The sequence below is a fragment of the Zea mays genome, chromosome 3 (genome assembly GCF_902167145.1).
Source record: "Zea mays cultivar B73 chromosome 3, Zm-B73-REFERENCE-NAM-5.0, whole genome shotgun sequence".
NCBI lineage: Eukaryota > Viridiplantae > Streptophyta > Magnoliopsida > Poales > Poaceae > Zea > Zea mays.
Window position 1 is genome coordinate 25,296,554 of NC_050098.1, and position 22,347 is coordinate 25,318,900.

Genomic DNA, 22,347 nt, shown 5'->3' on the forward strand with positions numbered 1-22,347 from the left:
ATAGAGCTAGATTTTTTTTCAGAAACTGCAAGAAAATATTTGGCCTAAAAATAAAGACCACGACGTTTTAGACATAGCCCGCGAATCACCCACAAAAGTGTATTGCTATATGCAAAAAAACTCTCGGACACGCTCGACAACTACAGTCATCCTGAGTACAGCTTGTATGATTGGCAAAAGAATCATTGCACGCACGTTATATCCGAAAAAGTTTAGAGCAGCAAATGAGCTGAGCTTTGATCAAGTAAACTATTGTGAACCAATGTCTTTTTGGATAGTTACAAAAGGATTACACTAAGAATAGCCTACATTCCAAACGGTGCTATATGGAACACTATTGTGAAGATTGGTCAAGATCATCTTTCGCAGCAACTATCAAGCACGGAACATTGTAGCCAGTATTTTCTCCATGTGTAGCCACTTGCACAAGCAAGTCTCTAGCTCTTTGCCATGAATATTCATCACATCGGCCAATACAACAGGTTCAGAGGCTATTTTGTGGACTGAGAATCCACTTGAAACAATAAATTAGTATGAACAAAAAGATATTACCTAAGTCAAGTAACTTTGTCCAAATAATGACAAACTGAAAGAGAACTTCAGTTTTCTTGCCAAGCTAGGTCATGAAAAACAATCTCAGCCCACAACCCCAGAATAAGCCACCAGAGAAAAGTGGAGAAGAAGACACTGAAGTAACGAAACTAAAAAGTGCAGAAGAAGACACTGAAGTAACGAAACTAAACCTTGATTAACGCATTAATTTAAACCCAGACAATCATGTTCTGTCTAACCATGTTAACACAAACGGTTTATATCAGGTTACCACAAACATGAAATCGGGAGAAAATATGTGTTTAACTTATGATGAAGGTTTGCAGATTATGAATAAATCAAAATCAGTCACTATAAACTACTGTGAGATTTGCTGATACACAAATAGGGAGAAAATCAGTCACTATAAAATATTGTGAGATTTGCAGATTATGAATAAGTAAAAGAATACTCTAGAGCAGTGTGCACCTATCGAGCTGTGGCGGCCGCTGCTGCTTGTGGACTGCTGCTTTGACGGCACGGTGGGCGGTTTGGTGAGAGGGAGTCGCTGTTGAGGTCGCCTGAGCTAGGTCGCTGCCAGCAGGAGGGGGTGCATGCCTCCTCTCAATCAACTTATAGCCTTAAAAATTAAGAACACCAAATAAAACTGTAACGACATGCTTCCTGCAGCTGCTTACAAAAACTGAAGTGTGCATCATTCATGAAGAAGGCCAGTATCAAAGACAATAATTGGCAGATAAAACTGTGTTCTCAATTCTCATAATTATAAAACCAAATTTAATAGCTTGCCAATTTAATAAAAATTATAGTATTTTAGTAAATAGCGAAATTATGTAAATGGGTGTAGCAAAAAATGGTTGTGCCATCCAACTAATGATCAGCTAAATAGCAAATGCAGTGGGTAAACAGTCACACATGATAGATAGTGATCTTGATGTTTTCCATTTAGATGCATGTTCATGTTACAAAAGCAACATGTTTGTGATACATTATACCACACCAGCAAAGTGGCAGTTCAATTACCTGTCATGCAGAGCAAAGAGCACACCGTCATAGGACCTCGAAACATCCACCTCCACACACCGTAATGGTTATAACAAATTCTGGATAGGAAATAATCCACTTACGATGTGTTGAAGCAAGCTCTGTTCCAATGGCAAGATAAACAAAGTTCATTATCACCTGGGAATAGGAAACATGACATTGTTCAGTAAGAAAAAGAAAACAAAGCCACTTACGGATGCACGGGGCAGAATATGATGTGCAGTGGGAAGGGCGGGGGCATGGTGAGTACTGTGGACGTCCACAGTAGGCTCATATAGAATAGTAGTGGGTGTAGATAGAGGACTGTGTGTGAAAACTATAACCAAGTAATATTTAAGGTGAATTGAGAACCGGAAAAATGAAGTACCAAATTATTCTTGATGGTCCGCTTAAATTTAACTATAGTATTTTTTGGTACATCTAGGCTGTGAGCTAAATCTGTTGGGGAGCTCTATAGTGTGAGCTAAATTCCACTAAAAGGTATCAAATGTAGTATGCTTGGTCACATTGTGTACATACGGATAACTTTCCAGTGATGTTAGAGTAAAGCAATTTAGAGCTTGTAAGCAAAACCTCTATGCAAGGTTCAAGGTTCACACTTCATGTTCGAATGGCGTTTTGGGGTGGATACCGAAACCAAGAAATAATGGATTTGTACAGCTATGTTGAGGCATGTAAAAAAAGTCATTACCTATGCGCCAACCTACTAACATGAATAAAATGCTAAGATGTACCTGAATGCTTGTTACGTTCAGGGGAGGGCCCGGGAACTGGTCGTCGATGCCGCTGTTGCATGAACCTTCGATTTCGCTGTTCCAAGGGGGAGAGAGGGGCATGTCGTTGTTGCAAGGGGGGAGAGGGAGTGATGTGCGGCACCTTCTGCTTGACGCTGGGTTGCGCCGAGATTTATTCTCTTAATCAAGAAAATGAGCTCACCGTAGAAATTCTCGTGACCCAAGTAACATACTGATGCTAGTCAAAATGTTAGCAAAAATACAATGAACCAACAGGTATATCTTGTGTTCTTGCATCCTGAAACTTGTGAGGTATATCCTGAAACTGCTGCATACCAAGCAGTTGTTACTTAAGAGCTCCTCAGTTTTAGTCAAAACGCGTACACTTTACATTTTAGGCTTCAGTTGTGTATCAAGCACAACACTTACGGGGTTTGGAGATGTAGGACCGTGAGCGATACAAACCTGGGCCACAATAAAAAATGGTGTTTCACAATGCATTCAGCCACAAAAAATAGAACCGTGCTATAGAAAGCTTGCTATTCAATTAACAGGCTTATAACAAATTTAAGAATATACCTTAAGATGGATTGGTGCAGGTAATAACTTCTTCCTCCGTGATCTAGAATTCTGGATAGCATTTCTTGCTGAATTGAAACCTGGATTCTTGATGGGGGCAACAATAAACAAATGCATCCACCTACACTTTAGTGAACGCAAGCCCCTCCACAAGTACAACAGCAACAACGAATTGTTGTTCATAGCAAGACTACTCAAAGATCACTCACCAAGTGGAGACGCGCTGACAGCAAGGTTTCTTCCATGGACAGCACGGACACGGATCGAGAGGACTCCCCTTCCATGGAGGCTGGGGCGGCGATCCGGGGCGTCTGATTCTCCTTCCATGGACAACCTTCAACAACCAACAAACGCACAGAGTTTCTTTGATCTGAAAATAAAGACCAACAAACGCAGAAGTTGTCAGCCCTGCACCCAAGAGCAGTGGTACTTCTGTAGAGGCAGAAATCCCTCTAATTACGACAAAGAAACTCCGTGATAGATGCCAGTATGTTCATTCTGTGCTAAACACGGTTCAGAATATGTCACAGTGGAAAGAAGCTAAGAGTCTCAAGGCCCAACCAGTGCATGGTAAAATGTTGGATAAGGAGCATGTAAACTCAGTGGCAGATGTAGGTCCAAGCCATGACTGTAATTCTGCCCGCCACACAAGGATGAACCCTAGCTTGTCAAGTAAGAAGGAAATTTCTTTGGACGCTAGCAGTGGACAATGTGCAAAGCAAATCTACTTGTGACCATTTATCACGCTCAAGGTTAGGTAATTTTGGCCATCATCACAAAGTGTGACAAAATCCCCTTCCATTAAATTGGACCCCACACGTCAAATTCACAGCAAACTAAATTGGTCATGAGGCACATCTTCTGAGTGCCCCATGAAGGTCCGAATCGGTTTTTCTGACAGCGCAAACACATGCTCTGGCAGCATTAGCCGGTCTGAGCTCACAGACCTATGACCCTCCAAGAACCTTGCCCGACGCTTCTTCTCACGATTGCTCCCATCCACACTGCTGGCCACGGCTAATGTTGGCTCCGGCGAACCGTTGCACACCATCGCAACAAAAAGATTGCACGCTCCGTTCTCCTCGTGTTTCCTATCGAACTCTGACACTTCCCAGACATGGATCACGCACTCTTCCCCAGCACTCGCGAGGTACCAACCATCTGGACTAAACCTGATGCTCCAGATGGAGCCATCGTGAGCCTGAATCTCCTGGTTCATGAATAGGCCACTGAAATCCTTGTACGACTTGCCATACTGCCTCACCTTAACGCGCACCGGGCCGTGGCGCACGGCTCCAGTGCTGTCCTGGCTGTCGTCTGTGGCCGAGCTGGACCGGCGCCCGCCTTTATCCGAGCACGTGTCCTTGTCGTCGCTGCTGCGGCGGTCGCGGGAGCTGGCCACCACGGAGCCGGCGACGTTCCGGATGCCCCGAAGCCAGCTGCTATGCCGCCGCCGCCGCTGGTGGCGCGTCGCTCCGTTGCTGGAGTCGGAGTTGGAGCGCTGGACGGGGGTGGACGAGCCGGAGCTCGCAACGTTCTCGCGCCGCATGAGCTCCTGGACGATAGGCGAGCGACCGACGCAGGGGTCAACGAACTCCTCCATGGTGAGCTGCCGGCCCGTGCCGACCTCGCGGAGCTCGGGCCCCTCCTTGACCACGAACTCGCTGCCATCGTCGAGGTTCCGGATCAGACACCTCGGGTCGGCCTCCTCCTCCTCCTCCTCCTCCTCCCCTTCGGGCGTGGCCTCGGAGGAGCCCGGCGACCGCCCTCCCAGCGGCGGCTTGGTCGCCGAGGCCGACACGGCGCCGCCGTCTGATCTGGATCGGGAGATGGGCGGCGAGACCGGCGCCGGGCGGACGGGCACAGGCCCATCGTCGTAGGAGACCGATCGGCCCATCTCGAGGCGCGCCAGGGCGGGGTCCCCGGCGAGCCCCAGCATCTGGAGCAGCTTCCGGCGCCGCTCCTGCACGGGCGCCGGCTCGGACGTCCACACGTGGAGCGCCGCGGCGGTTGCGCGGGGGCACGACCTTGCCTCTTATGGACGCGTCCCTTCCAGGGCGGCGAGCAACATGGACGCCAGGCGGGGAGGTGGGGCGGCGAACACGGTCGGTGGCTGTTGCGTGGGGAGGGGTGGATTTGGTGAAGCCGGGCGGATCGGAGACTGCGGGGAAGGAAGAGGATCGGACGAGGGTAACGGGGGTGGGGGGCACCAGGGCAGGGGCCATCCCTCGCATCTCCAACCTTCAGGGCGGGGATCGGGCGACTGGCGGCGGTGGGGGATCGAGCGACTGGTGATCGAACGGTTGAAATTGCAGAACAATGGAATGAACGGTTGAGGTTGCAGGATGGCAGAACGGCAGGAGACAGACTACTATTACACTCTTAATAAGTAGTATAGATACTTCTATAGAGAGATATTGCTGCATCAAACACTACTGGCGCTGCATCCAGCCTGGTCTACCACACACTGCAGTTGGATACCACACCCCTAAAGCAAACAGATCCTACAAAGAGTAGGCGGTAGGGATGCTATACTACCGATCTGCCATTGCTCACATCCACAGTTCATTATCTGACTAAGTCCTGCAATTAGGGGGCACTGCGTCACTGCAAGAGACCAGACTTGTTAGTTTATATGCACAGATGATATGAAAAATGCAGAATGTCATATCAAGAGGCCAGTAGGACACATGAGATTATGAGAATAACTGCGTGTCCAGGGGGGAGGATCAGTATGCATTGTATTGACCATATGTCCATAACAACCACCACCGTGACCAACCAATCGATAACATTCCCCCGCTCTTCATTTTCGCAATTTTGTATGGAAGCACCAACAATTCCATCAGATCTATGAACAAAGGCACAGGCCATTCAACTCGCTGCTACTAATTACAATGACTATTAGCTTCTGTATTCCCACAGTAGGCTTTCTTGGCTTCCAACAACACTAGTGTGCACTAAGCCCTTGAAGCCATGTCACCCAAAAAAATTCTGGAAAGAATAAATCCATCTATCACCTTGGCCGTGTGTTCAGTTCATACAACAGGTGCAAAAATGCTTGCTCCTGAAGCAGATGCCAGGAAGTGCTCGAGACATGGAGAGCTCCTCGGCGCAAAATGAGACAAGCTCAACGCTTCAACTGCGGGAAGTGAAGCCTCGTGCTCGGATTCTACCGCTATTGCTTGCAAGAGTTGTTGCTTGACTTTGATTCTTCCATAATCTGGTTTATATATGTTCGGAACTTCTCAGCTTGAGGACCGGGTCTTACAATGTTGACGTTGCTCCACTGGGAGCAAGGATCACTGAACCACCTCCTTTTGCCTGTGCACCATGCGCCAGGAACAGGCCTGTGACGCCAGCGTCGAAGCACTTTATCATCAATCATGTCCAACAGGGGTTCATCCTCCTTAAACTTCCGGGCAAAAGGAACCCCAGTCCCTACTAGCTCATCATAATGTGTAACATTTAGGAAATGGGGCTCCATCTGAGGTGGATCGTCCCACACCACATACCGCAAGTCGTTGTTCACTGTGAAATTGTGGAAGTCCGAGTTGCATGCAACCGAATGGAAATAACCCTCTAGAGGTAGCATCACATTTGTGAAGTACATGAGGAGTGTCCTAGGGAGATTCTCCCAACCAAAAACACAATACTCAACAAAGTGTCTGTTTAAAATGACCCATGGAGAACCTAACAGAAAGGGAGTGCATGTGTTAAGAAACCATTTTTCATCAACCGGGTGAAAAACAAAGTGCAAGTTAAGACAAATGCCTGTGAAAAATTTGAAACCATCAGGAGTGTCACGTTTCTCTGTGGCTTGGAAGAACTGGTTCCTCCCTGCCAAGTATATTCCAGCATCTACTATAACCGGTTGCACTCTCTGAGATCTGCAGAAGTAGTATACATGTGAAACTAACAGCAGTGCCCTGTATAACATTCACTATTACTATGTTCAGATAGAACATACTCTTTCCATCCAATGTCACTGGTGTGATCTATAAAGTTGAGGTGCCTTGGAACAGAGGAGAAAACATGAATCAAGTCTGCAGCAAGGGATAAAAGACAAAAAGGAAACAGCGTCATGAACAGAAAACTCAATAACCCCTAAGAGAGATGTCAGTAAGAATACAAAATCCAAAGGCAATATTAGAACATGCTAGTATCTATTAGAAACAAAATTAGACTTCAACAAGAAAGGGTGTGAACTACATGTGACACAGTGGAAGCAGTACATACCTGAAATTACAATGCTTACTATGTGTAACATTTAAAGGCAATGTCATACAGGTAGTGTCAGATGAAATGAGGAAAAAGGACAACATAAATCAGAGTGTCAGATTGTGCATCCTGTGTTGATAATTTAGTGGTGCACTTATTAAAGTTCTCTTAGTTGCTCATTAAAATGAACGGTTAATCAGTTTCTGTGTTACCGTCCAAGACATTCTGCTTAGTATGAGTTTAAATGCCTATGTACTCAAAGACCAAAAGGCCCCAAACTCAGTCAGAGTGTACGATATGGCTGATAAGAAATGTAAGCAATTTAACATGTCCTGCTTTATGCTACACAAGCTCAAGGAACAATTACATAACATGACTATAGAGCAACAAACGCTGCATGGTCTCTCTGGTCCTAGTTAATCAGCATTATTTGGCAACATATAGCATGCAAGGCAGCATGTATATTGATGGTTTACATAAAATAAATGGCTCTATGCGTACAGGTATACACAGCTAGATGACAAACAAAGCCACAGCAAAAGTTGCATAGTTGCTCCTGACAATTAGAGTCCACATATGAGGATGAGAGCACGAATTAGTCATCGAATGGTTGAGCTGGTAGCAACATATAGAATGAAGGAGACAGCATGCCAATCTAGTAGTTGCACTATATTTCACCTAAGGTGGCTATCATACCAAAGTCCAACAAAATTCCAAACAACCAAGTTCTTCCAAAATTAGGCAGCAGAAGGCCACATCCTAATCCTGGTGGGGTAGTGGGCTCTTGGTCCTTTCAGGCATATTTATGCATTCAATTATTTAACTTGACAGGTAACATTAAACACCACTTAACACAAGTCAGCAACATGCTGTGAAGAACACAAAATTGATTTTCGTAGCTACGGCAACCCCTCAAGCGAACAGTGACGACTGCCCCCCTTGCAATTTCCTGATCCTATTTGTACAGCATGCTCTGCCTCCAATTCAAGTATGGAAATGTTCCACAGAGGCAATTTCGAGTATCGAGCTTCATTGGTATTCATAACGACAAAGTAATGAACTCAGATTTATCTTAGATCCGGACAAGTTTGTGCGGCTGTGAAGCAAAACAGCTGCTCAAACAGACCATGCGTGGAGCGCGAGAATTTGAATCTTACCGTCCTGGGTGAGAAGCGGGTAGTCGGCGGCGCTAAGCGTGATGAACCAGTCCCACTCCGCATCGAGCCGGAGCATCGCGGCGGCGGCGCGGAGCGTGGCGGCAAGGCCGGAGGAGCCCATTGGGGTGCCCGCGGTGGGCCTGCCCACGACATCAACGTTCCCGAAGGCGCGCGCGGCGGGAGCGGCGCGCGCGGCGGCCGCGGCGAGCTCGGCGCGCTCGGAATCCGGCGCGTCGGCGGAGAGGTGGAGCAGGTAGCGGTTCCTGGGGTGGTAGACGGCGAGGAGCAGCCGCAGGAGCTTCCTGCCGTCCCCTCGGCCGCCCGCGAGCAGGTAGGCGAAGGAGGGCGGCGCGGCGGCGCCCCGGCGCACGTAGGAGGGCGGCGGGAGGCGCGCGAAGAGCGCGGAGGAGGCGGAGAAGCCCGAGAGCGCGGAGAGGAAGAGCAGGAGCGAGACGACGGAGACGGAGACGAGCGGGAGCAGCCACTTGTCGGCGGCGCCCATGGCTGCTCGGTGTCGGCCGGCACGACGGGCGGTGGCGTGGCGTGGCGTGGCGGGCGCGCACGCTCGCTGAGTTGGTGGTGGTGGTGACACGCCGCGCGCGTCACCGCCACATTCGGGGCTAGGGCTCCTGCGACGGCCGCGCGGCGGGCGGCGGGATTAGGGTTTGGCGAGATCGCATCGGGGGAGAAGGGAGATAGCGAGATCAGGATGGCGCTGGCGCCCGTGCTGCTGTATTCTGCTCGCGGCTCGCGTGCGTTTCTTCTCTCTTGCCTGGCAGTGGCAGGGGGAAGAGAGGGGGGAGGAGCGTGAGGCGCCTGTCGCTATGTCCCACCGTGCCGCGAGGGTCCTGGGAGGCTTCAGCACGGGTCCCGCGGGTCAGAGCGACAATCACAGTACACACGGTAAAGTTATCGGATGGGACCTGGGACGAGCGAACGGGGGAATGCTTCCTTCTCACGGACTCACGCTCACCTGCCCACCCAGCCACCAAGTCACAGGACTACTGACGCGTGGGCCATGGAGGTGCGGTGAATGGGGTAGGCAGGGCGGCGGGGTAGCTGGGGAGAAGGCGTCACGGCAGGGTGAACGTTGATTCCACCTGGTGGGGCCCGGATACGCTTCTGGAGAGTCGCTGCCTGCGTTGGCAGCTTGATTTGATGGGCACTTAATTAAGAAGCCTAGCCATAATTAAGGTAGTGTTTGGTTGAGGAGCCAACTAGAATGGAGCCGTTCCATCCCTGATTCTAGGAACGGAGCCGCTCTGTTCTGTGTTTGGTGATTTGGAACGGAGCGGCTCTGTTTTTTGTTTGGTTGCAGAGTGAACGGAACGGAGCGTGACTGTGAGAGCGGGATGGGAACGGAGCGGCTCCGTCCGGTTGATTTTTTGGAGCGGAATGGTTCCAGATCTGAGGAGAATATTCCCTAATTGGAGTCATTTCGTTCTAGTTATTTTGTAACCAAACAGCAACAAAACTGTGACAGAACGGCTCCGTTCTACTTAGCTATTCAACCAAACACTACATAAGAAGCTTCCGCTGGTTGCTTTGGCCGCTATCTGCTTTTGGGCTTGTTGCTTCTGCTGCGCCACCCTCTGGTTCCATCTTTGGAGATTATTATATGATGAGGACGGGACTACGGGAGCTTGGAACTTGGAAGAAAGCAGGCATAGAATCCGGGACAACGTACCCTGTTGCCGTCGTCGCATGTGTGTTGCCTTGTAAATACAATTCAAGCGGAGTAGATACCGTATTATAAGGCTGTGTCCAACAAGGACCCCTAAATGGTTCTGTCCGCTAAATTTAGCGGATGACTATCTCCTCTCTCCGTCCAACAAGGAGCGCTAAATCTTCCGGTAAATTTAGAGGACGTACTTGCACACCCCAAAGGTAGCGGCTCTCTGGCATCCGCTAAACGCTAGTTCTCTCTCCATGCCATGCCGAGGTGGTCCCACACTCCCACTAGCGCTCGCTTGTCTTCCTTCTGAAGACACGCAACATTGTCAGACAAGCTGGCCCCGAACAATAAATTATATTAATTAAGTTGATACATTAGAGAGTATATAAGATATAGAGGATCGAATTTAGGGGATGTTGTTGGAGATGGAGAAAATATAGAGTACGGAATCATTTAGAGAGTGCTGTAAAGTACAGAGAATATTCCTTTAAACAATGAAATTTAGGGGACGTTGCTGGAGATAGCCTAAGCGGAAGCCTAGCCCTTTTGCTGTAAATACAATGACAGACATGACATAATTGAAGTACGCTTTCGCCCCTGCTCCCGCCTGCCACTCCGCGTGACCGCGTCGCTCTCCGCCGCCTTCCCGACCCGAAATCGGCGTCCGCATCACCTGCGCGCTGGAGAACAAGCGCGGGGAAGCGGTGAGTCGCTACACCGCCGCCACGGCATCACCTCTTCCCAACTCGCCGCAGCCGCGCGCACGAAACCCTCTTCGTCCCGTTTGCCATGTGTATGCACTCTTTCGTTGACCCACGGTATTCTACGACACGTTGCATAATCTGTACTCTGTAGTTCTGTACCAGTACGGGTAATCAGGATATAGAATAACTGGAGTCGACTAATAGATGTTTATGGCATGTTGTTTAATTGTGAGTTGTCACTTTGTCAGGGAAACCAGGGAGAAGTAGCACTATGGGACCATCTCGGTCTAACGAAACAACTCTGCTCAATGTGCTAGCTGGGTGTCAAGAATATAAAAGGATCTGATGAAGATAACATGCCTCGTCGTGGGGTGAAGCCCAACCCAAGAGTGAATGGGCTAGAATGGACCCACTAGGAGTCTCCAGCAGTGTTATTTTATTTTTGCTGAACTCGTGAGAAGGGGTTAAGAAGGGATAGAGAGGAACCTGTGAGGTGTGGAGAATAGAATCCTGTTGGTCGGCTGCGTCCGGATCTTCTGTCGGCTCTGCCGTTGTAAGTTCCACACAATTACTCTGACTTCAGTGCTTCGTGAGAGGAAATCGTATGCCGGGAGCGGCATACCTCCACCCCGGAATCAGTGTTCTTACAAGCAGCTCACGGCATCGTCTTCCTTGCACCATTCCGGGTTTTTATATGTCAACGGTCGGCCTATCTCGAAGGACGGATATAAGTGAAGTCGTATTCATGCAATGCAGCTGGGTCTTATTTTCTGCTCTTGTTTGTGGAGAAGAGCTGATCTGCTGATGACTTTTGTGAGGCAGGAAGACATGTTCTTCTCAGAGCTTAGGCTAATCACAATACCCATTTCATAACATTCTTTTCGACACTGTCATATCATCAAGAGTGGCATGAAACTAAGAATGAAATGATATCTTTCAACATAAAATTTCACTTCACTATTTAATAGACTAACATAACAATTAAATACCACAACTAAACAACCAATAGAAATCAATAAAATATATATATGTGAAGATGAAACAAATCACTCTCAATTAGAGTTTCATATGATTTCCAAGACCTTGGAATAAGTTGACATAGTTTCATCCCGTAAAACCTATTTCTCTTAAATACTATGCAATATCATCTAAAATAGTGATGTGACACACTATTAAATGCATATTAAAATACCATTGCGAATAGACTTACCGTCGCTCCCACTTGCTGCTGCGCTCCAGCTTCCTGACTTGTGGGCTCCTGACAGAAAGGAGGGCTATGTCAATGGTCTTTTGTTTCGTGCTTCTAGATATTGATGCCAACGGTTCCGTGGGCACTCTTAATGGTCGGATTGTTGAACATGTCAATTGTTGGTGATGCAGGGGGGGAAGCACCTCTCACTTGCATCTGAATTGGTTGCTAGCCCTTCAGTCATCTTTGCGGACGAACCAACAACAGGAATTTAAAACTGATTTAGCCTTGGCCATCTGACAGCACGAAAACGTCAAATCGTAATAAGTTGGTTTTAGTATCTGGTTTATTCACCGACAGTTTGCTTCTCTTGTCCAGAAATGACTTGAGGATTTGTGTCACCGACTATTTGGGACCTCATCACATCACTACACTGAAACTTTTTTTTTTCAGACTCAAGTGAGAATGCAATACAATACAAACCAAATCTTTCTGAGCCAGCAGAAGATATCGCACAGGTGAAAGGGTGAAACATAGTGCGGTGTTCACCCCTAACACAATTACTATTATTTTTTTGCATGAGGATTCTGGTTCTCGCATGTGATCGACAGCCCTTCAATCTATGTTTCCTTGTCGAAGTTACACCAGTTTACCATATGATCTGGCTCTCTCTTTGCAGTATATCACAATTCACAAATCACGAGTCAGAACGAGGCCGCATCATCTTCCTCTGCACAGTATCTGGTTGACTGGTTGCGAGAGGACCCCAGTCGCCCAGCATTATGGCGAGCCGAGGCAATATTCAATCCGCCGCCCAGAAGCTTGTTTTATTATTATTTTCATATCCTACTAGTTGAAGTCAGCTCAATGATCAGAGATCCCAGCAGAGCCGTTGTTTCTGTTCATGATTGCCTGGGGCTAGGGCCATCCAGCCATTCCGCCGCTGCGAATAAACTATCTGCAAATCACCGTCCAAAGTACGACCAGTCGACCACCTGCTGAGTGGCAGTACTACTACGGTTTAATCTCTGTACGTGTCAGCCTCCGGTTGGCCGGAGTGAGACAAACTACACGTCTACACCTCAGACGCGTGAAGCCGCCAGTGCCTATAAATGCGTGTCCATTTGGGCTCAAACTTCTCATCAGCCTCCGGATCAATTCTTCTTCCCCTTTCCTCGATCCCCTTTGTGCACTGTTCACTTTCTTGCCTGAGAGATCAGCTCCTGAGCCGACCCCATCCCCATGGCTGCTTCTTCTTCCCTCTCCCTCCCAGCAACGCCGGCCGCGCTCCGGCACGGGGCGTGCCACGGACGACCAGCGCTACCGAGGAGGTCGCCGGTGGCGACGACGACAACGCGGTGCGCCGCGTTACGCCGGGACGCGAGCGGCGGCCGGGACCAGTACGGAGGCGCGCTGGTGGACGAGGGCATGTCCGTGCTGAGGCGGCGGATCCGGGAGGCGCGGATGGCGGAGACCAACTACGAGGCTCCCGCCGAGTGGGCGCCGTGGGAGAAGCGCTACTACCCCGCCTACGTCTCCGACGTGTCCAGCCTCGTCGGCGCGCTGCAGCTGATACTCATGGGCACCAGGCCCGGCGTCGCCGTGGCCGTCGTCGCGCTGGTGCTCGCCAGCGTGCCCGTGTCCGCCTTCGCCGCGCTGCACCAGCTGACGCTGGTGGTCGAGGCCGTCCTCCAGTCCGTGTCCGTCCATCACATTTCTTGATCCAGTCAGACCATCTTTTTGCTTTTATTTTAGCCTTGAGGCAGCCTGCCACGTGTATAGTAGTGGAGGCTTGTAGTTGTAGCAGTTCGTCTTCAGCTGATATCAAGATTCTTTAGTGTTGACACATAATAACAGTTCATTTTACAATGCTCAATTTTTTTTCAACAATAAGCAAATTGCATACGAGGCGTTATATATAGAATATTCTAATCATTCATGGTGGATTGACTTTGTAGCAATTGTTTATGTTGCAAAGCCTCTATAGGAATTTCGTACAATCTAAAAGTTTTCAAGTGGCCAAAGTACACTTAGAATGGCTAATGGAGTTGAAGCACTAGTTAAAACCATTGGAGATATACCGATATCACTAGATGATGACGTTGTATTGCTCTTTAGAGATGTTTTATTTGTACCCTCTATTGAGCACCAGATTTGACACTTGGACGGTCGGACAGTCCGATCATGTGACTCGAGAGTTTGGGCCCTAGTCGGTCCGGTGGTAGCTCGAACGGTTCACAATTAGATTGATTCAGCTTAGAATTCTTATCACTAGCTTGCGCGATTATCTTAATAGATCTCACGGGAAAACTGTTGGAGACCGTCTAGGAACAATTCCAGACCCCCATATATATGAAAGGGTACGACTAATTGAAACACACAACAATCGATCTATCAACCCAAATCTACCTTATGCACAAGGAGTAGAAGTAATTTAGCCTTCATCATAGTTTTCCAATCTCAATCTTCATTTCTCTTCAACTCAATGTCGTCTAGAAACATCTTGGGTGGTCTGCTGATCCCAAGACAACCCTATCATCTTTTCTCCCTGATGGGTCCCCCCGGGAGGCGAGATTCAGGTTCTGCAAGAGATTCACAAAGCCCTTTGTGCCCTCACAAACGACCCACCGTCTATACGCAGACGGTCTGCACGCCCGCAAAGAAGAGCGGAGCTCCTTGTGTAGTCGCGGACGGTCCAGTGACCTGCTACGGACGTCTGCGCTCCCGCAGAGAGATTTCCCAAGGTCTCGTTCCCGGTGAGCAGGACCTAGGGATGTTGGTGTTTGGTCTAAAAACGCGTCAACACCCTATCTAAGGAGGATTTTGATTTCGATTTCGAGACTAGATGACCACGACATTCATTGTCACTTTGGTGACCATAAAAGCATTATTTAGTTGATAATAATAATTTGGGTCTTGCCATCCAACAAGACATATTTTATTTACTTTCTTAATGCAATATTGTGAATGCAACAAAAACAACATATACAATGCCAAAAAGAGAAGGCAACAAAAAGAAACATAAATGATAAAGAAACCTCATCAAAAGTATGGCACTGCCATTTAGTTCATATCTCGAGACAGAGAATAGAACGTCTTATTAAATAAGATATTCTCCATCCCTTATATTTTACAGATTTAGAACATTGCATAGATTGCATTAAGGATAAATATGCAAATCAAATTAAGTAAACAATTAGGCATAATACAAAAGCATTATAAATTATCCAAATAGATATTGATGGTCCTTTCTAGTGGTGACATAGATGGTTATGATTCTTTTATAACCTTCATAGAAGGTTACTCATTTTATGGCTACATTTACCTATTAAAGAAAGATAAGAAGCCTTAGATAAGTTCAAGTTATTTAAAGGAGAAATTAAGAATCAATATATGATCTAAAGATCAAGATAGCAAGATCTAACCATGCGGAATATTATGGATACCATACATCGTATGGACAAGTACATACTAGGACCTTCTACAAGATTCCTTTAAGAAAGTGGTATGGTAGTCTAGTACCCAACATCGGGTGTGCATCAACAGAATGGAGTACTAGAAATAAGACTTTAATGGACATGATATGGATCATTGTTGAGCACATTATTTGGCACATGGGCATGACCGGACGGTCTGGCCATCATGAGAAGGTCTAGGGTTCATTGCTATTTGGTCCTAAGAAGGCGCCAACATAGAGGCGGAGTTCAAGACTTGTCAAGTATTATTTGTTCGGTCTTGTGACAAATCGCGGACCGTCTGGTAACCTACTGCGGATGATCCGCTGCCTCGCAGAGAGGTTCCCTTAAGACTCGTTATTCGTGATCGAGGTCTAGGGATCATTAGTGTTTGGCCCAAAAAGGCGCCAACACACTTTTTATGACTCCACTGGGGACAGGAGGTGTGACCTAACAAGATCGACCCTAGATGGCTGGTTCAAAGGATCACTCGGATATCTCCCCAAGCAACATCGTGAAGTGGACTATGGAGAACTAGTCTGCTAAAGACAGCAAGAATTCGAGGACTAAAAAGACAACTATTCGAGGAGGCCGAGGCGAAGTAGCCAATTTCAAGGTGGATCGGCATCAGAAGATCGCCGGGCAAGGAGAATGCGACTTGACATCTCTTCGACCTACCGCACTTGCCCCCAATGTAAGTAAAACAGACAACGTACAATCTCTTAGGCATTATATAGATGACCATCAAGACCAATTAAAACAATACATAGAGGGCATGGGCAGAAAATTTTGGAAAATGACACGTGTATTGGAAAAGTCTGTCGTTTCCAATTTCCCATTACATGAGATTGATGCTAGAGCCACCACACACCAATTATTGGTTGCAGATGGGCATTTGTGAACCCAACCATCTTATGGCATGCCAATGAATTAGTACGCCAGGTAACCATAACCTCCTCCACTGATTTGGGATAAACCCACTTGAAAGTCGCCTAGAGGGGGGGTGAATAGGGCGAATCTGAAATTTACAAACTTAAGCACACCTACAAGCCGGGGTTAGCGTTAGAAATATAAACGAGTCTGAAAGAGAGGACGAAAACAAATCACAAGCAAATAAGGTGGATGACACGGTGATTTGTTTTATAGAGGTTCAGTTCTTGCAAACCTACTCCCCGTTGAGGTGGTCACAAAGACCGGGTCTCTTTCAACCCTTTCCCTCTCTCAAACGGTCACTTAGACCGAGTGAGCTTCTCTTCTCAATCAAATGGGACACTAAGTCCCCACAAGGACCACCACACAATTGGTGTCTGTTGCCTTGGTTACAATTGAGTTGAAATCAAGAAAGAAGGAAGAAGAAAAGCAATCCAAGCGCAAGAGCTCAAATGAACACAAGTCTCTCTCTCATGAGTCACTATTTGATTGGAATGATCTTTGGACTTGGGAGAGGATTTGATCTCTTTGGTTGTGTCTTGTATTGAATACTATAGCTCTTGTAAGGTGTTTGAAGGCTGAAAACTTGGATGCATTGAAGTGTGGTGGTTGGGGGGTATTTATAGCCCCAACCACCAAAAGAACCGTTGGTGAGGGCTTCTGTCGCATGGCGCACCGGACAGTCCGGTGCGCCACCGGACACTGTCCGGTGCACCAGCCACGTCACCCGACCGTTGGATTCTGACCATTGGAGCTTCTAACATCTAGGCCACCAGACAGTCCGGTGGTGCACCGGACAGGTCATGTAGAGTGTCCGGTGCGCCTTCTGGCTCTGCTCTGACTTCTGCGCGCACTGTAGTGCATTAACTACCGTTGTAGACGACCGTTGGCGCTGTAGTAGCCGTTACTCCGCTGGCACATCGGACAGTCTGGTGCTACACCGGACAGTCCGGTGAATTATAGTGGAGCGGCTCCCAGAATTCCCGAAGGTGAGTAGTTTGGAGTTGGGTTCCCTGGTGCACCGGACACTGTCCGGTGGCACACCGGACAGTTCGGTGCGCCAGACCAGGGCATACTTCGGTTGTCTTTTGCTCTCTTTGTTTGAACCCTTTCTTGGTCTTTTTATTGGTTTATTGTGAACCTTTGGCACCTGTAAAACTTATAGTCTAGAACAAACTAGTTAGTCCAATTATTTGTGTTGGGCAATTCAACCACCAAAATCAATTAGGAAAAGGTGTAAGCCTATTTCCCTTTCAATCTCCCCCTTTTTGGTGATTGATGCCAACACAAACCAAAGCAAATATAGAAGTGCAGAATTGAACTAGTTTGTATAATGTAAGTGCAAAGGTTGCTTGGAATGAAACCAATAATCATTTCTACTAGATATGCATGGATGGCTTTCTTCTAATTCAAAATTTTGGACCACGCTTGCACCACTTGTTTTGTTTTGCAAATGTTTTGGAAATTCTTTTCAAAGTCTTTTGCCAAATAGTCAAGGGTAAATGAGTAAGATTTTGAGAAGCATTTTCAAGATTTGAAATTTTCTCCCCCTGTTTCAAATGCTTTTCCTTTGACTAAACAAAACTCCCCCTTAATGAAATCCTCCTTGTTGGGGACTTGTTCTCAAATGCTACGAATTAAGAACAAGGCAACACAAAAAATGTTAAGTATCAATGCCCTTCGTCCGCTGAAGCATTATCTCCTCAAGGATTTAATGAGCTTCGGACGAAGGTCATGAGTAAAATATCATGAAGGTCACACCTTCGTGATCAGACTTATAAAACAATATGGAATAAAATATAAAGTATGAAACATTATAGAAAGATATACTAAAAATAGATAACATTATTTACACATCTCTACTACTACTTAAGAGGAGAGTGTAGACGTCCACACCCCGGATGGTGCACGGTTCTGCCTCCCACATCGGGCCCAACGCGCAGCTCTGCTCCCTCGCTCTTCCAACGCATGCAACCCAGCAGGCCCATTTCCTCACCAAGCAAAACAAATATCTACAACATTACCTAAATCGTTCTCTACCAACGCCATTGAGCCGCTAGCAAGTTAACATTTGGGGCTGCACCAACGCTTATAAGCCGTTCTCTACCTGTTTCACTAGCCGGTATGGCACTAACCACAATAGTAAAGAAAGCACCACAAACAATGTTGGTGTCCTGGGCTAAAATCTTCATGTGGCCCGTATTCCAGCGATGTTTGGTGCGGCCTAGATAGCGAATCGGTACAGTGTGCCCTCGCTTGTTACTTGCTCGTGATGCCCCCGCCCGCCTCCGCCGCCGCGACAGCCGCTCCGCGCCCTCATCGCGCGTCTGCCCCATCCTCGACGTCCTCATCGCCACACCGTCGCCTCTGCTTTTCCCGGCGTCGATCGTGGTCGCCACCTCTGCCAACAAATGCCTCCATCGCGTCGAGCTCTCCGCGTGGCCGCACCATGAATTCCTCAACTCGCCATGGGTTCGCGCGCGGGAGCTCCTCAACCAACTCCGCCATCCCACCGTTCCCATTGCGATCCGCCAACCTAGCTCGATCCGACGCGTCCCCCTTAAAAGCGGCGGCGCACACCCGTGTCTCCCTCTCGCCCAACCACCCCACCCCCACCCCCGCCCTAGCCCCGAACCCTCCTAGCGTCGGCCCTGTGCGTGCAGGCGCGCGACATCATATCGGGAGGCGAGGGGGCTCCGATAACCATCCGCCTCACTGCCTCGCTCCCCGTCGTGATGCTCTCCACCGACCACCATATGGCCTTGGAGCACCCCCCCCGCGTGACATGATCCTCTGCTCCAATCGACCTCAACCAGTGGGTGAGCAACAAATTCTCCCTTCCCCCACATTCCATTTACTAGACCCCGATTCGATCCAACAAGATCTCACGGTGGACACTACCGCGCACGTCAGGTGAGCCATAGATTCTTCCTTCCTCGCGCTCCATTTACTGGACCATTATCCGATCTAGCATCATCTCATGGCAGATTCTCTGGTTATTGGTTTGTTTCGTGCAGAGCTGGAAGGACGTCAAGGGGTCGTTGTTTGTTATCAGGAGGTGAGGGTTTGTGTTGGGGTTTTTTTTGGCTTGCACTCCTATGTGGTCTGGTTCTGTAATAAATGTGCTCGATTGGTCCAGGAACTCTAAGTCCTGCTTCCAGTTCATTGTCATGAATACGCGCAACACTGTTACATCGGCGATCACTGCTCGGATCGGTCACCCACGGCGCCCAGACAGGGATCCAAATCACCACGCATATTGTCAAACTGCTATTATTATTTCTTAAGGTGGCGAATGGATGGAAGGAGAAGATAGCTTCTGGTTTGACAATATGCGTGGTGATTTGAATCCCTATCTTTCATAGGTTTTTTGTTTTGTTAGTACACTAGAGGTCCTGCAATGGGTCACAGCCATAGTCTAAGATATTGCAGGGCAATGACATCTTGGGTTGAGATCTGTAAGCAGACATATATGCCCGATCACTTTTTACTAACATACTAATTACTGGTGAATAGCTGTTTTGGGGAAATTTCATTTTGCACTTGTATTAGTTAGTCTTTCTACTTTGTTGGACTTCTCATTAGTTAGTCTTACATTTACTATGCCTTATACCATTGATCCGGTGACAGAAGTTTTCGAACGCAGGTCGGTGCGCATGATATTGAAGATGCATTGGCATGGAAAAAGAAAATAGAGCTCCTCATTGATCAGGTGCACAAGTCTCTGTTTCAGCCTCTTTTTTTACAGCTATGGCACAATCGCTACAAGCATGTCTTGAAAAAGCTTGGATTTCATATACCCTTTTCCATATATTATTTAGGTCGGTTAACAAGTTGACAACAACTTATTACTTTGGTAATTAAATACACCCTTCGTATTAGCAGAGCATCAACTTCAGGCACAACTACAAGAGCAGCACTTGAAGGGGTAAAATTTAGTGCTACCTACGTAAATCATAAAAAAAATTATTTGTTTGAATTCAAGTGTTTTGGGGGTTCAATAATGATTCTATGTAGCTATAATTTTTTTGTTGATTTCATGTCATATTTTCGGATGTTGCAAGGAAGGCATTCCTTCACAGTGTATGTGATAGTTCTCTTTATACATGTAAGACAGTGTATAAGGGCAAAACTTTGTATGAAATTACTCCGTACTGGTTTATAATGATTACAGGGCATACTTGTAGTGTTTGAGGAGCAAGAGACAAAACTCTACATTTTAGATGTACAAAACTCTACATTCTAATAATCATAATAACTGCTTTAGTTAATCACATCTTTTAGTTTAGCACTATGCTATGATAGTTTACAAAGTACATTGTCAGCTTATTTTCCCCATAGGTTCTTTAATCATATCTATTGTGCTAGATTTTACTCTGTCCCATTAGGAGACAAACAAGTTCGTTCAATAGCATATGACACTTGTATGCTGGTAAAATGATTGAATATTTTGTTTGACACCTATTTTTTGAAGGATGTAAGCAATCTCATGCACCTGTTGTTGCTCGCAAGGTTCATCCCTCACAAGTACAAGATCAAAGACTCGAAAGCTTAGGTATGAACCCATAAAGCTGAATACATAATATGGGCACATAGTGATGTTTTTACTGGATTGCATTACCCACCCCCTGAGAGTACTATTGAAGAAAAGTAAACCAAGGATTTTTAAAGGCATATGTTGTTGGCAAAGAAAATGCTCCTAGAATTATGGTTTTGCAGGAGTGGTGGGGAGTTGACTATGAGATAAAGAATCATGCGATCAACATTTCCCAACATGGTGGAGGATACAGAGCACTCATTCTCGGGGTATAATCTTGTCTTGTGTTGCCACCATTTATCACTTGAGCATATACAATGAATGTTTCTTAAGATGTCAATATTTTCTTATAATATAGTGACTTCCCAGTTTATGTTTCAGTTTTGTTTCTTGCTTAGTGACTAGAACAAAAAAAAGCAAGTGTTCTATTGGTTTAATTAATCTAAACTGCACTGTTCAAGCAATAATTGAGTTTATTCCCTATAACTTGCAAAGTGTGGCCATGTTATGCCCTGTGGCTGTGTGTGACCATCTGACCTCCACGTCAATGTTTCCCGCTGCTAGGTTGCTTTGAGCCGTGGTGGATCTCCCGGTGTGACGACATGGGGCTGGGTCTAGGAGCTCTTCTCAAATCCGGGGGCTCTCGGTCTGCTCTTCCCAATTTAGTGTTATCTTTTTCTTTTAGAACAATGCCAAAGAAACATGACAAACTGCTTTGCTTGTTTTTGACATGACACAAAAGCAATGGAATCTTTACTTTTAACCTTTGTTATTTTTGTTTTGATTCAATTCTGATACTGCTGAAATGTACGGATATCTATTATTTTGATGCAATAGTGGTGTTTTGCGATGTTTAACAGCTTGTGTGATCCAATTATTAACCCTGCTTTGTATATAAGAGTTTCTTCAGAATATATCAATTCATGTATCCTGATTATGGATATTATGTGGATATTTTCTATCTATGAATGGCCCATGCACTTTGAATCGCTTATGTCATTGTTAGCAATCACATAATATTTTTCTTTTCTCTTAGATTTAATTTGTATAATCATATAATCATTCATATATTGGTACAACAGGATTTGGTTCAGCTTCTCACTTTGTTCTTTTAAATGAGAAGAAGCAGAGAACAAATTATAGTGAAGGCTCCTCTCATCCCCCGTCGCTTGGTGGATCACCCCCACGGAACCAGCCTAGCCAAAGACAGGTATGTGCATGATGTCATTCTTGGTAGCCTATCATCATCTTTGGCTCAGAGTGCTTCTATAGTTAAATGGATGTAGTGCAAGTTTTATTTTTATTTTCTGCTCTAGTTGTTTTCTATGCTACTTCCTTCGTATTAGTTCACCGTGCATAAGTGATCTGCAGCAAATGCCTCGACCCTCCTCTCACGCTCGCCCCGCTGTGGGACCTCCGCTGGCGAGCCCCTCACCGCCGAGGGACGTCCGCTGGCGAGCCGACCAGGTCCATCGTTTCTCTCTCAGAAGCCCTGTTCCGGCTGGCGCAGCGGCATACCAGATCTTGGCGAAGAGTATGCTTGGAGCACCTCTATCCCCTCCAAGCCTCC

General features: G+C 46.8%; 3 protein-coding genes across 4 annotated transcripts; 1 reads left to right on the top strand and 2 right to left on the bottom strand.

The window, feature by feature from the left end:
- Nucleotides 1-3,666: 3,666 nt before the first annotated feature.
- Nucleotides 3,667-5,134, bottom strand: LOC103651833 (WD repeat-containing protein 44-like). The gene is made up of 2 exons (XM_008677520.3): nucleotides 5,012-5,134; nucleotides 3,667-4,941 (listed from the first exon to the last, which is right to left on the bottom strand). Exons 1-2 carry the CDS (start codon nucleotides 5,132-5,134, stop codon nucleotides 3,736-3,738), a joined length of 1,329 nt encoding a protein of 442 aa, XP_008675742.1. The 3' UTR covers nucleotides 3,667-3,735.
- A 471-nt stretch (nucleotides 5,135-5,605) lies between these two features.
- Nucleotides 5,606-9,116, bottom strand: LOC103649865 (beta-glucuronosyltransferase GlcAT14A). 2 transcript variants are annotated; one of them, XM_008675564.4, is made up of 4 exons: nucleotides 8,288-9,116; nucleotides 6,880-6,955; nucleotides 6,684-6,799; nucleotides 5,606-6,602 (listed from the first exon to the last, which is right to left on the bottom strand). In XM_008675564.4, the coding sequence occupies exons 1-4, from the start codon at nucleotides 8,787-8,789 to the stop codon at nucleotides 6,088-6,090; spliced, it is 1,209 nt and encodes a 402-aa protein (XP_008673786.1). In that variant the 5' UTR covers nucleotides 8,790-9,116; the 3' UTR covers nucleotides 5,606-6,087. The 2 variants fall into 2 exon arrangements, with proteins under 2 accessions (XP_008673786.1, XP_020405727.1); XM_020550138.2 differs by having other exon boundaries at nucleotides 5,606-6,799; nucleotides 8,288-9,113.
- Nucleotides 9,117-12,996: 3,880 nt separating this feature from the next.
- LOC100277188 (uncharacterized) lies at nucleotides 12,997-13,729 on the top strand. The gene has a single exon (NM_001150828.2). The coding sequence runs from the start codon at nucleotides 13,098-13,100 to the stop codon at nucleotides 13,575-13,577; it is 480 nt and encodes a 159-aa protein (NP_001144300.2). The 5' UTR covers nucleotides 12,997-13,097; the 3' UTR covers nucleotides 13,578-13,729.
- The last annotated feature ends 8,618 nt before the right edge of the window (nucleotides 13,730-22,347 follow it).

Excerpts from the sequence above, each read along its gene's own strand:
- LOC100277188 (NM_001150828.2), top strand. The coding sequence starts at position 13,098 with ATGGCTGCTTCTTCTTCCCTCTCCCTCCCAGCAACGCCGGCCGCGCTC.
- LOC103651833 (XM_008677520.3), bottom strand. The coding sequence starts at position 5,134 with ATGGCCCCTGCCCTGGTGCCCCCCACCCCCGTTACCCTCGTCCGATCC. Across the intron at positions 4,942-5,011 it reads ACGCAACAGCCACCGACCGT|GCAAGGTCGTGCCCCCGCGC; the intron begins GTTCGCCGCCCC and ends CGTCCATAAGAG.
- LOC103649865 (XM_020550138.2), bottom strand. The coding sequence starts at position 8,789 with ATGGGCGCCGCCGACAAGTGGCTGCTCCCGCTCGTCTCCGTCTCCGTC. Across the intron at positions 6,956-8,287 it reads CCCGCTTCTCACCCAGGACG|ACTTGATTCATGTTTTCTCC; the intron begins GTAAGATTCAAA and ends CCCTTGCTGCAG. Across the intron at positions 6,800-6,879 it reads AGTGACATTGGATGGAAAGA|ATCTCAGAGAGTGCAACCGG; the intron begins GTATGTTCTATC and ends CTACTTCTGCAG.